General features: G+C 37.8%; 1 protein-coding gene across 6 annotated transcripts in view; it reads left to right on the top strand.

Moving 5' to 3' along the window:
• The window catches only part of SGK3 (serum/glucocorticoid regulated kinase family member 3), a 157604-nt gene that overhangs the window by 86480 nt on the left and 58408 nt on the right, over positions 1-12716 (top strand). For all 6 annotated transcript variants that reach the window (XR_002823350.1, XM_004372546.2, XM_023727768.1 and 3 more), the window contains exons 3-4: positions 4910-4993; positions 11485-11557. Coding sequence is in view for 5 of the 6 variants with exons in the window: in XM_004372546.2 (XP_004372603.1) it covers positions 4910-4993; positions 11485-11557 (157 nt within the window). In the remaining variant the exon portion in view is untranslated. The remainder of the gene's footprint in view (positions 1-4909; positions 4994-11484; positions 11558-12716) is intronic.

Raw genomic sequence — 12716 nt, 5'->3', positions numbered from 1 at the left:
GTGTTGCATTCGTTGTCAAGAAGAACATTTCAAGATCTATCCTGAGGTACAGTGCCGTCACTGATAGGATAATATCCATACGCCTACAAGGAAGACCAGTTAATGTGACTGTTACTCAAATTTATGCACCAACCACTAATGTCAAAGAGAAGATTAAGAAATTAAATATTTTTATCAACTTCTGCAGTCTGAAATTGATCAGACGTGCAGTCAAAATGCATTGATAATTACTGGTGATTGGAATGGGAAAGTTGGAAACAAGAAGGATCGGTAGTTGGAAAACATGGCTGAAGATTGCGAGGCAATGGAGAAGCTCAGTATCATCAGTTAGAACAAAGCTCGGGCTGACTCGGGGGCAGACCATCAATTGCTCATATGCAAGTTCAAGCTGAAGCTGAAAAAAATTAAAACAAGTCCATGAGGGCCAAAGTGTGACCTTGAGTATATCGCACCTGAATTTAGAGACCACCTCAAAAATAGATTTGATGCATTGAACACTAATGATGGAAAACCAGATGAGTTGTGGAATAACATCAAGGATATCATACATAAAGAAGGCAAAAGGTGATTAAAAAGAGAGGAAAGAAAGAAAAGACCAAAATGGATGTCAGAAGAGACTCTGAAACTTGTTCTTGAACGTAGAGTAGCTAAAGCAAATGGAAGAAATGATCATGTAAAAGAGCTGAACAGAAGATTTCATAAGGCAGCTCAAGACGACAAAGTAAAGTAGTATAATGAAGTGTGCAAAGACTTTGAGCTACAAAACCAAAAGGAAAGAACACACTCGGTATTTCTCAAGCTGAAAGAACTAAAGAAAAAATCCAAGCCTCAAGTTGCAATATTGAAGGATTCTATGGGCAAGATATTGCACGACATTGGAAGCATCCAAGAAGATGGAAGGAATACAGAGACACTGTACCAAAAAGATTACGGTCAACGTTCAGCCATTTCAGGAGGTAGCATGTGATCAAGAATTGATGATATTGAAGGCAGAAGTCCAAGCTGCATTGAAGGCATCATTGAAGAACAAGGCTTCAGGAGTTGACGGAATACGAAATGAGATGTTTCGCAGCACTGAAGGTGCTCAGTCATCAGTGCAAGAAATTTGGAAGACAGCTTGGCCAACCGACTGGAAAAGATCCGTACTTGTGCCCATTCCAAAGAAAGGTGATCCAACAGAATGCAGAAATGATTGAACAGTATCCTTAATATCACGTGCAAGTAAAATTTTACTGATGACAGTTCAAAAGTGGTTGCAGCAATACAGGGACAGTGAACAGCCAGAAATTCAAGCCAGATTCAGAAGAGGGCATGGAACGAGGGATATCATTACTGATGTCAGATGGATCTTGGCTGAAAGCACTGCACCACCAGGGCACCTTCACGCCCCATCCCCCCCTTTCACACTCTGTCCCTCTTATCCTACTTAATTTTTTAATAGCTGTTGTCACCATTCAGCATATTTTGTGTTTATTTCTGTGTACTTTTCCTGACTAGAATGCAAGGCCCTCTAAAGCAGGGACATCCGTCACTATTGTTTCACCAGCACCTGGAACAGAGGGAGTAAATGTTGAATAAATATTTGTTGAATTGTTGTTGAATCAATCAATTCACGTGTTCATTGCTGGTCACGTACAGTTCAGTCCTCTGTCGTCACGAAAACTTGGTTCTAGTCTGCCCAGATAGAGCCCACACCCACCCAACACAGACTCCATGCCGGCCTCTGTAGGCCCAGATGCCTGTGTTATATTTAGGAACAAAAATAGACATTGTGTTACTAAATATTCAGTAATTTATTTATACCCTAGTTCTCATGTGTCTTTTATGTAGATCAATACTGTGAAGCTTCTGACAGAGAAATGCATTGCATTCTAGGATGTCTTGATTTAAACCAAGTCTAAATTATACTTTAATTTATTCATTTAACAAATTGTCAGTGAGTTTCCGTTGTATGCCAGGCACTGTTCTAGGCACTGGGGGATACAGTAGAGAACAGAATGACATGGCTCTTACTGTCAAGGAACTTACCTTCTGGTGGGGCAAGACAGATAATAAGCAAGTACTCAGATAAAAATCAGTAAGATAATTTCATGTTGTAATAGGTGTTGTGCTGCTTCCTGTGAAATTCTGGTTTTTTCTCTAATAAAAATATTTTTTTGAATTTGAAGAATTTTTGGTTTTGCCTATTGGCATTTTATTAGAACTTTTTAATAAGCACTTGTTCATAAATCATACTGTTGTTTAGTAACTTCACAAGGTTTTATGAACTCCCTGTAAATGTATTTGGAGCAGAGCTGCTTCAGCCTGGAACTTACTTGGGTTCTAGTCTTAACTCTACTTGCATAACCATGGGAGGCAACTTCACCTTTCTGAGCCCTGCTCTCCTCACCAGGAAGTCAGCACAAAGAATTCAAGAAATGTGCAGTCACGTAAGCCTAAGTGTCGGATCCTTCTGTAGTAGTCTGATCCTGAGTGACACATGAACTAAATCTGTAGTCTTGTCTTGGCAGCATGACTCAACTTCCCTGGCACCTTGACTGGGTTCTTTACTCTCTCCTGGCCTCTCTCCATGTGGAGGCTGTGCTCTTACAACTGATCCTAACATCTTACATTCAATAGCTTCCTCTAAGATAACTTGATGCCTTCTAGTTAGAGCCAGGTTACTGTACTACCCTGTAGCTCACGTAAAGTGCCCGACAGCTCTCTCAGCTCTGAGTGATGCATCTCTGGCCCAGGTGACTGACACCCATGACTTTGTCTCATGTTCCGGGTGACACTTTATCCCCTTCCTTGCAGAGGAATATGGCTTTACATTCTGGGGTGCCTCAGTGAAACTCTGGGCCTATTAATGTGATCATACCTTAAACGTACTATAGCATTCATACTATAAAATCACATATAGTATGAGGGAGGCACTTCTCTCATAGTGGTAACTGACTGTGAACTTGTGAGCGTAGTTTACCTGTCTTCCATAGGAAAGGATAATTTATACATATTTGTATGCCTCTCTTAAAAAATAACCTGGTTTCCTCTTTTGTCTAACAGACTTTGGGCAATTGTATTGTAAACCCAAATGCGACTCATGTTTCTTTCTCCTATTCTTTACTGTAAAACACTGAGATTGATAACCCAGGCCTCACATCAGTCAGCTTTATTCCTCTTACACCTGTTTTACTTCTGTGTATGTAAATATAGATTCTTGTTATTTTCCCTTTAGAAATGATATAAGACCTTTGGGGACCCAAACTGTATTTTCAACATTGATATGTTAAATTATACTCTGGAAATACCTGTGGGATAAATTATGAACGTTAATTCTATATTATAAGTATTGATGATTTTGATACTGGTTAAGTCTGTGAACTTGGGCAAGCTACTTAACTTTTGGGGGCATCATTTCCTTATATGTATAGTGGGGTTTAGAATATTTATTCTGCTTACTTCATAGGGTTCTTGACTAAGATTATACGAGATTATATATGAAAATATTAAACACATATTAAGATGGTATTTGGGAATCTGAGGATAATTCTTAAAAAATACTGTGTAAAAGATGACCTTAAAGGAGGAAAACTAACATTTAATTGAGTGTTTACTATGTGCCAGGCAAGGAGCCCTGGTGGCACAGTGGTTAAGTGCTTGACTGCTAACCAAAAGGTTGGTGGTTCAACTCCACCAGCTGCTCTGTGGGAGAAAGATGTGGTAGACTGTTCCCATAGAAATTACAGCCTTGGAAACCTTATGGGGCAGTTCTGCTCTATCCTAGAGGGTTGTTATGAGCCAGAATCAATTCTACAGCAACAGGTTTGGTTTTGGTATATGTCTGGTATCACTTTTGGAAGTAAACACCTTTGTCTTAGTCATCTAGTGCTGAGTCCAGTACACTAGAAGTTCAAATTCAGAGTGCTGACTCCAGGGGAAGGCTTTCTGTCTCTGTCGGCTCTTGCAGGAAGGTCCCTGTCATCAATCTTCTCTTAGTCTGGGAGCATCTCAGCACAGGAATCTCAGGTCCAAAGGATGCTCTCTGCTTCCGGCACTGCTTTCTTGGTGTGAGGTCCCCATGTCCTCTGCTCACTTCTCTCTTTTATATCTCAAAAAAGAGATTGGCTTAAGACACTATTTAATCTTGTAGGTCTCATCAATATAACTGCCACTAATCCATCTTATTACATCATAGTGATAGGATTTACAACACATAGGGAAATCACATCAGATGATAAAATGGTAGACAATCATACAATACTGGGAATCATGACCTAGCCAAGTTGATAGATATTTTGGGGAGACACAGTTCAATCCATGACAGCCTTATAATTTCAGGGTAGTGGTTACTGCTGGGTAATAAGAGAGAGGAGTGGCGTCAGTTGAATCTACAATATTTTATTCTTGGGAAAAAAACAAACATGGCAAAAATATTACAATTCAGTAGATTTAAATAGTGGATAGAGTCTCTGGTTGGTACAAACAGTTAACACATTCGGCTGCTAACCAGTAGGTTGGAAGTTCAAGCCCACCAGAGGTGCCTCAGAAGAAAGGCCTGGTGATTTATTTCTGAAAACTCAGCTGTTGAAAACTCTATGGCGCACAGTTCTATTCTCACCCACACAGGTCACCATGAGATGGAGTCGGCTTGACGGCACCAGGTTAAATAGTGGGTACACGAATGTTCGCTGTATTATTCTCTGAAAATTACAGAAATATTTCATAACATTTTAAAAATAAAATGTTGCCTTTTGATAATGTAAAATAAGTGTTTTAGTTGATATACCTGTATGTGTTGGTGAATCATATATAAACGTTAGTATTTAATGTTAGTTTCATGAGTGTGAAAACAGGTTTCATGTATTTAAATGGCAAATGAATTTGTTTATGCAGTTAAATTTTATTATGCTATTTTTTATTTCCACAGGTTTATAAAGTTCTGGTTTCAGTGGGCAGGAGCGAGTGGTTTGTCTTCAGGAGATATGCAGAGTTTGATAAGCTGTACAACACTGTAAGTAATATTCAGTATTTTTTATTTAAAACAAAATCTCTGAGAAAAACCCAACACTAAGATTTATTTAAATGATTTAAATTAATCTTCATGTACATCAGACAACCAGAAAAGGGTAAGAGATTTTTCAAAAGTATCCTGACTTTGGAATTCTTAAAAAAAAAAAGGGTTTGGGGAGAAGAGATTGTTGAGTAGTTCCAAATAAACCATTGGAGATATGGGAACTAGATGTACAGCTTAACATACATATTTTAATGTCATGTTGTTGTTGTGTGCCAAGGAGTCGATTCTGACTCATCGTGCCCCCAAGTGACAAAGTAGAACTGCCCCATAGGGTTTTCTTGGCTGTAGTCTTGATGGAAGCGGATCACCAAATCCTTCTCCCACAGAGCCACTAGGTGGGTTCGAACTGCGAACCTTTCAGTTAGCAGCCAAGCGGTTAACCATTGCACCACCAAAAAACCCCAAAACCCATTGCCATTGAGTCGATTCTGACTTACAGCCATCCTATAGAACAGGGTAGAACTGTCCCACAGGATTTCCAAGGCTGTAAATATCTACAGAAGCAGACTGCCACATCTTTCTCCTGCAGAGCAGCTGGGGGGTTCGAACTGCCAACCCCTTAGTTAGCAGCTGAGCGCTTAATTGTTGTGCTACCAGGGCTTCTTTAATGTTATAGACTGTTAGAAATAAATCCTTTCTACCTGCCTTTTTGATAATTGTTAATAATCATGTGATTTCTAGTTAAATTGCCTGACTGTTAGCGTTAGGTCTGACAGACTGTGTCATGAAGCCCACACTTCTTCTTTCCATAATTTCACTCTAAGTTAAAGATAAGTCTGACATTCCAGATTACTTTCAAAACTTCTGACAGTTACCTGGGGGGTGAGATCTAAGAGGTTCTTATCTATTTAAAAATCTAAAACGTGTTTTTATATATTCATGAATAAGACATTAAATGTTAATCATAATCTAGCATTTGCATTTGTAAATACAGTCGTCCCTCGGTATCCACCGGGGATTGGTACCAGGACCCCTGTGGATACCAAAATCTAAGGATGCTCAAGTTTCTTATATAAAATGGTGTAGTATTTGCGTATAACCTACGCATATCCTCCCATGTACTTTAAATCTTCTCTGGGTTACTTACAATGTCTAATACAATGTAAATGCTATGGATTCAGCATAGTGCTCCGCGTGTGGCAAATTCAAGTTTTGCTTTTTGGAACTTTCTCCCCCCTCCCTCCCCGAATACTTTCAATTCGTGATTGGTTGAATCCACAGATGTGGAACCCATGGATATGGAGGGTCCACTGTGTTTTCTAAAGTAGCAGTGAGACCACCAGGTAATTGTAACACATCAGGCTGGATCTCACACAGGTACCTAAGTTGCAGAGAGTATTGCTTTAAGTCTCTTGGCCAGGTAGAGGAAGAGATCCATATTTGTGACCATTCCAAAGAAAGGTTTTGCAGCGGAATGTGGAAATTATCAAACAATATAATTAATATCACATGTAAGCAATATTTTGCTGAAGATAATTCAAAAACAGCTGAAGCTGTACATCAACAGGGAACTGTTAAAGATTCAAGCCAGGTTCAGAAGAGGATGTAGAAAAAGGGATATCATTACTGATGTCAGATGGATCTTGGCTAAAAGCAGAGAATACCAGAAAGAGGTTTACTTGTGTTTTATGACTACGCAAAGGTATTCAGCTGTGTGGATCATAACAAATTATGGATTAACATTGTTAATTGTCCTCATGCAGAACCTGTATGTAGATCAAGAGGCCGTTGTTCGAGCAGAGCAAGGGGATACCATGTGGTTTAAAATTGTTAAAGGTGTGCGTCAGGATTGTATCCTTTTACCATACTGATTCAGTCTGTATGCTGAGCAAATAATTCAAGAGGCTGGACTGTATGAAGAAGAACCCAGCATCAAAATTGGAGGAAGACTCATTAACAACCTGTGATACGCAGATGACACAACTTTGCTTGACCAAGAAGGTGAAGAGGACTTGAAGCACTTAACTGATGAAAATCAAAGACCGCAGCCTTCAGTATAGATTACATCTCAACATAAAGAAAACAAAAATCCTCACAACTGGACCAATAAGCAACATCATGATGAATGGAGAAAATATTGAGGTTATCAAGGATTTCATTCTACTTGGATCCACAGTCAATGCCCATGGAAGCAACAGTCAAGAAATCAAACAACCTACAGGTAGTCCCCAACTTAGGATGGGGTTCCGTCCCTATGACTCCATCATAAGTTGGTTCTGACGTAAGTTGAATGCCTCTTTTTTATTTTTAGTTTTCACTATTGCTTTTTATTATTAGTATTTTTATAAATCCACTCTTTGTCTTTGGGGGTTGGAAACATTGCATATAAACTTACAATTTTAACCTTGGTACTTCCTTCCTCTGCAGTTACACACGTTATGTAAGCCAAAAAAAATGGGCAGTTATAAGTGCAGTTAGATGCAACTTGGATAAGTTGTAAGTTGGGGACTACCTGTATTGCATTGGGCAAATCTACTGTAAAAGACCTCTTTAAAACCTTAGAAAGCGAAGATGTCACTTTGAGGACTTAAGGTGCGCCTGAGCCAAACCATGGTCTTTTCACTAGCCTCGTATGCGTGTGAAAAGCTGGACAATGAAAAAGGAAGACTGAAGAAGAATTGATGCATTTAAATTGTGGTGTTGGTGAAGAATATTGAATGTACTGTGGACTGATGGAAGAATAAATAAATATCTTGGAAGAAGTACAGCCAAAATGCTCCTTAGAAGCAAAGAGGACAAGACTTCCATCTCGCTTACTTTTGACACATCATCATCTCCCAATCGTGGGAGAAAGACATCATGCTTGGTAAAGTAGAGGATCAGAGAAAAAGAGGGAGACCCTCAAAGAGATGAATTGACACAGTGGCTGCAACACTGGGCTCAAACATAGCCACAATTGTGAGGATGGCCCAGGACTGGGCAGCATTTTGTTCTGTTATACATGGGGTCGCTATGAGTTAGAGGTGACTGAAGGGTACCTAAATAACAACATTGCTTTAAGGTAATATGTGTGTAGGAGGCCAAAGAACCCTTCTCAGTGAGTAGTTGTAGAATCCCACATTATTAAGAAAGCTATCTATTCCAAGTTTTGAGGCAATTGTACTTCAAATCCTAAGCTTGAAATTCTTTTGATATTATCTAGTAATAAATAGGGATCTCTTGGTGTCATTGTTTAATGAATAGTTGGCCTTCAGAAAAATTCTGTTTTATATTTAAGAAGGTAATTTTTTCAGTGTTCTTAACCCTGTCTCTTGGTTTTAAAAATAGGAATACTGTAGATAAATACATAAATCTATGGGTTATCGTTTGTGAGAATTTTTAAATATGACGGAAGTTAAACACACCTCAATTAAGAGATATGTTATTTCCTGTATGGGTCAGAATGACCCAAACATTGTCTAGCTACACAACTTCCCATGCTTTGCTAAGTCATGAGAGTTGGGCTTCTGTTTCATTTTTACTTAGCACTTTGCTATATCCGTATTTGTTCCAAAAAATATACAAATGATGTGCTAATTGAAATTTAACTTTTTAAAGATGTTACATCCATTGCCATGTAGTCAATTCCGACTCATAGCGACCCTGTATGACAGAGTAGAACTTCCCTATAGGGTTTCCAAGGAGTGACTGGTGTATTCAAACTGCCGACCTTTTGGTTAGCAACCGAATGTTTAACCACTGCACCATTATTTAAATAATATTAGAATTTATAAAATGGCACTTCTTTTTTTCCTATGTAAAATTAATGCATATTCTGGAAAATAGAGGAAAGTATAACTAGATTAAACTTAAAACTCACCTAGGCGTAAATGGTTAAGCACTTGACTACTAACTGAAATGGTGGTTCGAACCCTCCCCAGGGCACCTTGGAGGAGAGTCCTGGCAATCTGCTTCTGAAAGTTCACGGCCTTGAAAATCCCATGGAGCACAATCCATTCTGCAACACATTGGGCCACCACGAGTCGGAATTGACTTGAGGGCAACTGGTTGTTTTGTTTTTTAAATAATAGTACTACAGAGATTATAACTGTTAACAGTTTTACTGTGTTTTTTCTGTTGTTTAGTTTTTCTTTAATGCATATGTAACTAGACTTAACTATATATAGTTTTAAATATTGCTTGATCAGAGGTTATGAAGATAGTCTTGCTTCACCTGTAATTGAGGTCACACTTTTGAAACAAAACAATAGCCAGTAAGAGTTTATGTATGGGAATAACTTCTGTTATTTTTTAGTGATATTTAAAAATGATTTCTATAAACTTCTTAGAGCAATAATACCAAATTCTGTTCACAGAGCTACTAATAACTGAAAATTTATGGCCTCTTTTTCTATTTTGCTTAAAAGATTACATAGGCCAGATTTACCTTCTAAACCCTTTTCTTTTTAAAACTGTTCATAAGAGGGTGTGGTATAGGGGATGGCATAAGAAATCAGCATGTGATGAGCTGCATCAAGGAAAAGCTTAGTATCTTCATGCTGGTTTCATGATTCAAGTAGCTGGTTGTTAATTAGATGGCGTGTTAATACGTAGGTATCTTTCAGCATAAAGGGCAAGGTAGGAAAGCTCATTTTGGGTACCTCCCCCCCTTATGATCACCTTCATTCTCTCTTCCATCAAACACCTCGTTTGAAGATGTTTGTAGAAAATTCTCCTTAACGTGTAGTTCAGTTTTTATCATCCATCTCCCTTATTTCTCCCGTATTTTTCTTTACGTTTTTCATTTTACCATTTTCTGTGTCTGTGTGTCTCTTCTCATGTAACTCCTTCCATTTCTGCTTTGTGTGGTGAAAAGCAAAGGAAAAGCAAGAGAATGGTATCATTTGTGTTCTTTGAATCTGCAGAAATCAGACTCAGCCTGGCCTGGACTTCCCTAAGTTCAAAAACACAAATACTTTCCTTGTGTTCCTTTTAGAATAAAAAGGAAGACAAAAGTAAAATTTCCAGTTTGTAAGCATTTAAATTGTCAACTTAAATGTGTTGTTTATCATTGTAGTTTGAATTATAAAACTTTTTATTATAGAAATTCTCAAAACATACAGTAGAGAGACTAGCACAAGCACAAAATATAATGCAATGTACCATCCATTTTCAACAGTTACTGATACCTGACCAGTCTTGTTTCATCTCTACCCCTGGCCGGCACATCATAATTTCGCAGCAAATCTCAGACATCGTATCATTTCATCTGTAAATATTTTAGTATAGATCTCTAAAAGATAAGGACTCCTAAAACACAATACCATGTCACACCTGCCAAAAAACCCAAAAAAAACAAATAAACCCTGGAGCCATCTAGTTGATTCGGACTCATAGTGACCCTATAGAACAGAGTAGAACTGCCCCATAGAGTTTCCAAGGAGCACCTGGTGAATTTGAACTGCTGACCTTTCGGTTAGCAGCCATAGTGCTTAACCACTGCACCACCAGGGTTTCCCCTACCAAAAAAGCTAGCACTAATTTCTTAATGTCAAATATCCACTCAGTGTTTATGTGATTGGTTGATAAGTCTCTTTTATCACTAGGTTTCCTCCTTTATCTCTCTTTTCTTAACTTTCCAATTTTTATTTGTTGAGAAAAGCAGGGTCGTTTGTCTATAGATGTTTCCTGTCTGGATTTTGCTGATAGCACGCCCATGGTGTGGAGTGAATAATACATCTCCCGTTCTTGGTTTCTCCTGTCAGTTGGTAGTTAGACCTATAGTTTCGTTGTTGTGTATGTACAGTGTTTTCATGTCAAAGTTATAGTAAGAATATAACCCAATTTTGTGAATTGATTGTTCAGAATTTAATTTTTTCAGGGCCTAGTGGTGCCTTGTATGGTGATAAGCAGATTTTATGTTTAGTAAATATCATATAGTTAAATATATATTTTATTATTATATAATTATGTAATTATAAGATGTAAATAAATAGACTATTAATGGGAGGAATGTTAAGAGCGGAGAGTGTTAAAAACAAATTCATTAGCTTTCTTCGAAAACTATTGTCAGTTTATTCATGTAATGAGAACACAAAATGATATTTTCTCCTGAGGTAATACGTGATGGGTTACATAGTTGACACTTATACACCAGGTTCTAGTCTAAGCATTTTACATGTATGATCTCCTCTAAGCCTCACAACAAATCTGTTAGATAAGCACTAAAAGTATTCCCATTTTACATGTAAGAAAACTGACTCACAGAGATGTTAAGTAACTTGCCCAAGGTCACATAGATGTTAAGTGTTTTATTGGGACAAAATAGAATGATTAGTCAGTCTATTCTATTTTATTGGTATAACTTAATATTGTATCTTGGGTGATCATATATTTTAAAGTATGTCTGATAGATTTTCTTTAAACTCAGATTGTATTTGGTTTTGATGCATGTATCTAGAAGACTTATAAAATTAAGTTCACAGAATTTTTTTTTTTTTAAATTTTAGTTAAGGAAACAGTTTCCTGCTATGGCCCTAAAGATTCCTGCCAAGAGAATATTTGGTGATAATTTTGATCCAGGTAAGTAATAATTTCATAGACTGGCTATTAAGTCATGATTGAAGTTTGAAGAAGTAGTTCACGTATCCCTTGCATGTATAGTAGTACAGGGCTTTAAAAAGCTAATTTTTCTCATGCTTTATGAAAATAACCTCTCAGGAAGGTGCTTACTGTATGCCAGGCATGGTTTTAGCACTTTATGTATTTTAGTTCATGATCCTCACTATAACCCTGTGGGGTGAACATTACTGTTATCACCACTATTTTATAGGTAGAGAAACTGAGGCACTGTCAGGTTAATTAGTTTGCCCAAGGTTACATACAGGTAGTAAGTGGGAGATTTGGAAATTAAAGTCAATCAGTCTGGCTTCAGGTAGATTTGTTGATCATGAAGGATAGTTTAGGGATACTTTTCTAAGTTTAAGTCAGTACTATGAAGGACATCCGTCTGCATCCACTAAAACTTATTAAACATATGCTTTTTACATAGTACCCTGCAGGCCTCTGAATAGGATACTAAAAAGAGCCCTAGTATTCACCCTTGGGGAACCTCTAATTATCTACCAACATATATGGTCTCAGGAACCTGGAGCTTATATGCCTGAAGCCACAAGCATAGAAATTTTCCCTAGTAGCCAAGAAATCAATACAGGCCACAGATGGCTGCTTAACAGAGAGACAGAAGTCTGTCTATCCACTAGAAATTCCATCAGAAGAACCATCTATTTATGTGACAGATGAATCCTGACAAGCTGGAGTCATCCCTCCACCATCTTATGTACCCAGCTAGTTTGCTTATAACCTTGTAGCCTATTAAACCTGTGATGCCTCACGTCTCTGCTGTTCTTGGTCACAACTCAGAATATAAGCCCTGTGCTTCTCTCCAACCTAAACTTACACCATTCTTTTCCATTCCAAACCTTTTCACTGTGCCCTGCAGAATTCTGCCCAGGAATAAGAAACTCCTGTTTATCCTCCATCTTTTTCATATTTGTTTCACGTTCTTGCTTTAATTAAAACTGGGTTTTCCCCCTGAGAATGTTGGATTGCCCCTGTAGCCCTCTCAATTGAAAGCTGTTTATTCTTTAGTTATGAACTTGAGGATTGGAGAATGTTCTCACTTACCCTGTTATATGTAGATTTTATGTTTAGTAAATATCATATAGTTAAATATATATTT

Source organism: Trichechus manatus, unplaced genomic scaffold, assembly GCF_000243295.1.
Source record: "Trichechus manatus latirostris isolate Lorelei unplaced genomic scaffold, TriManLat1.0 scaffold00018, whole genome shotgun sequence".
Classification (NCBI taxonomy): Eukaryota; Metazoa; Chordata; class Mammalia; order Sirenia; family Trichechidae; genus Trichechus; species Trichechus manatus.
Note: the sequence above shows the minus strand (reverse complement) of the source record. Positions and strands in the feature narration are given on the sequence as shown.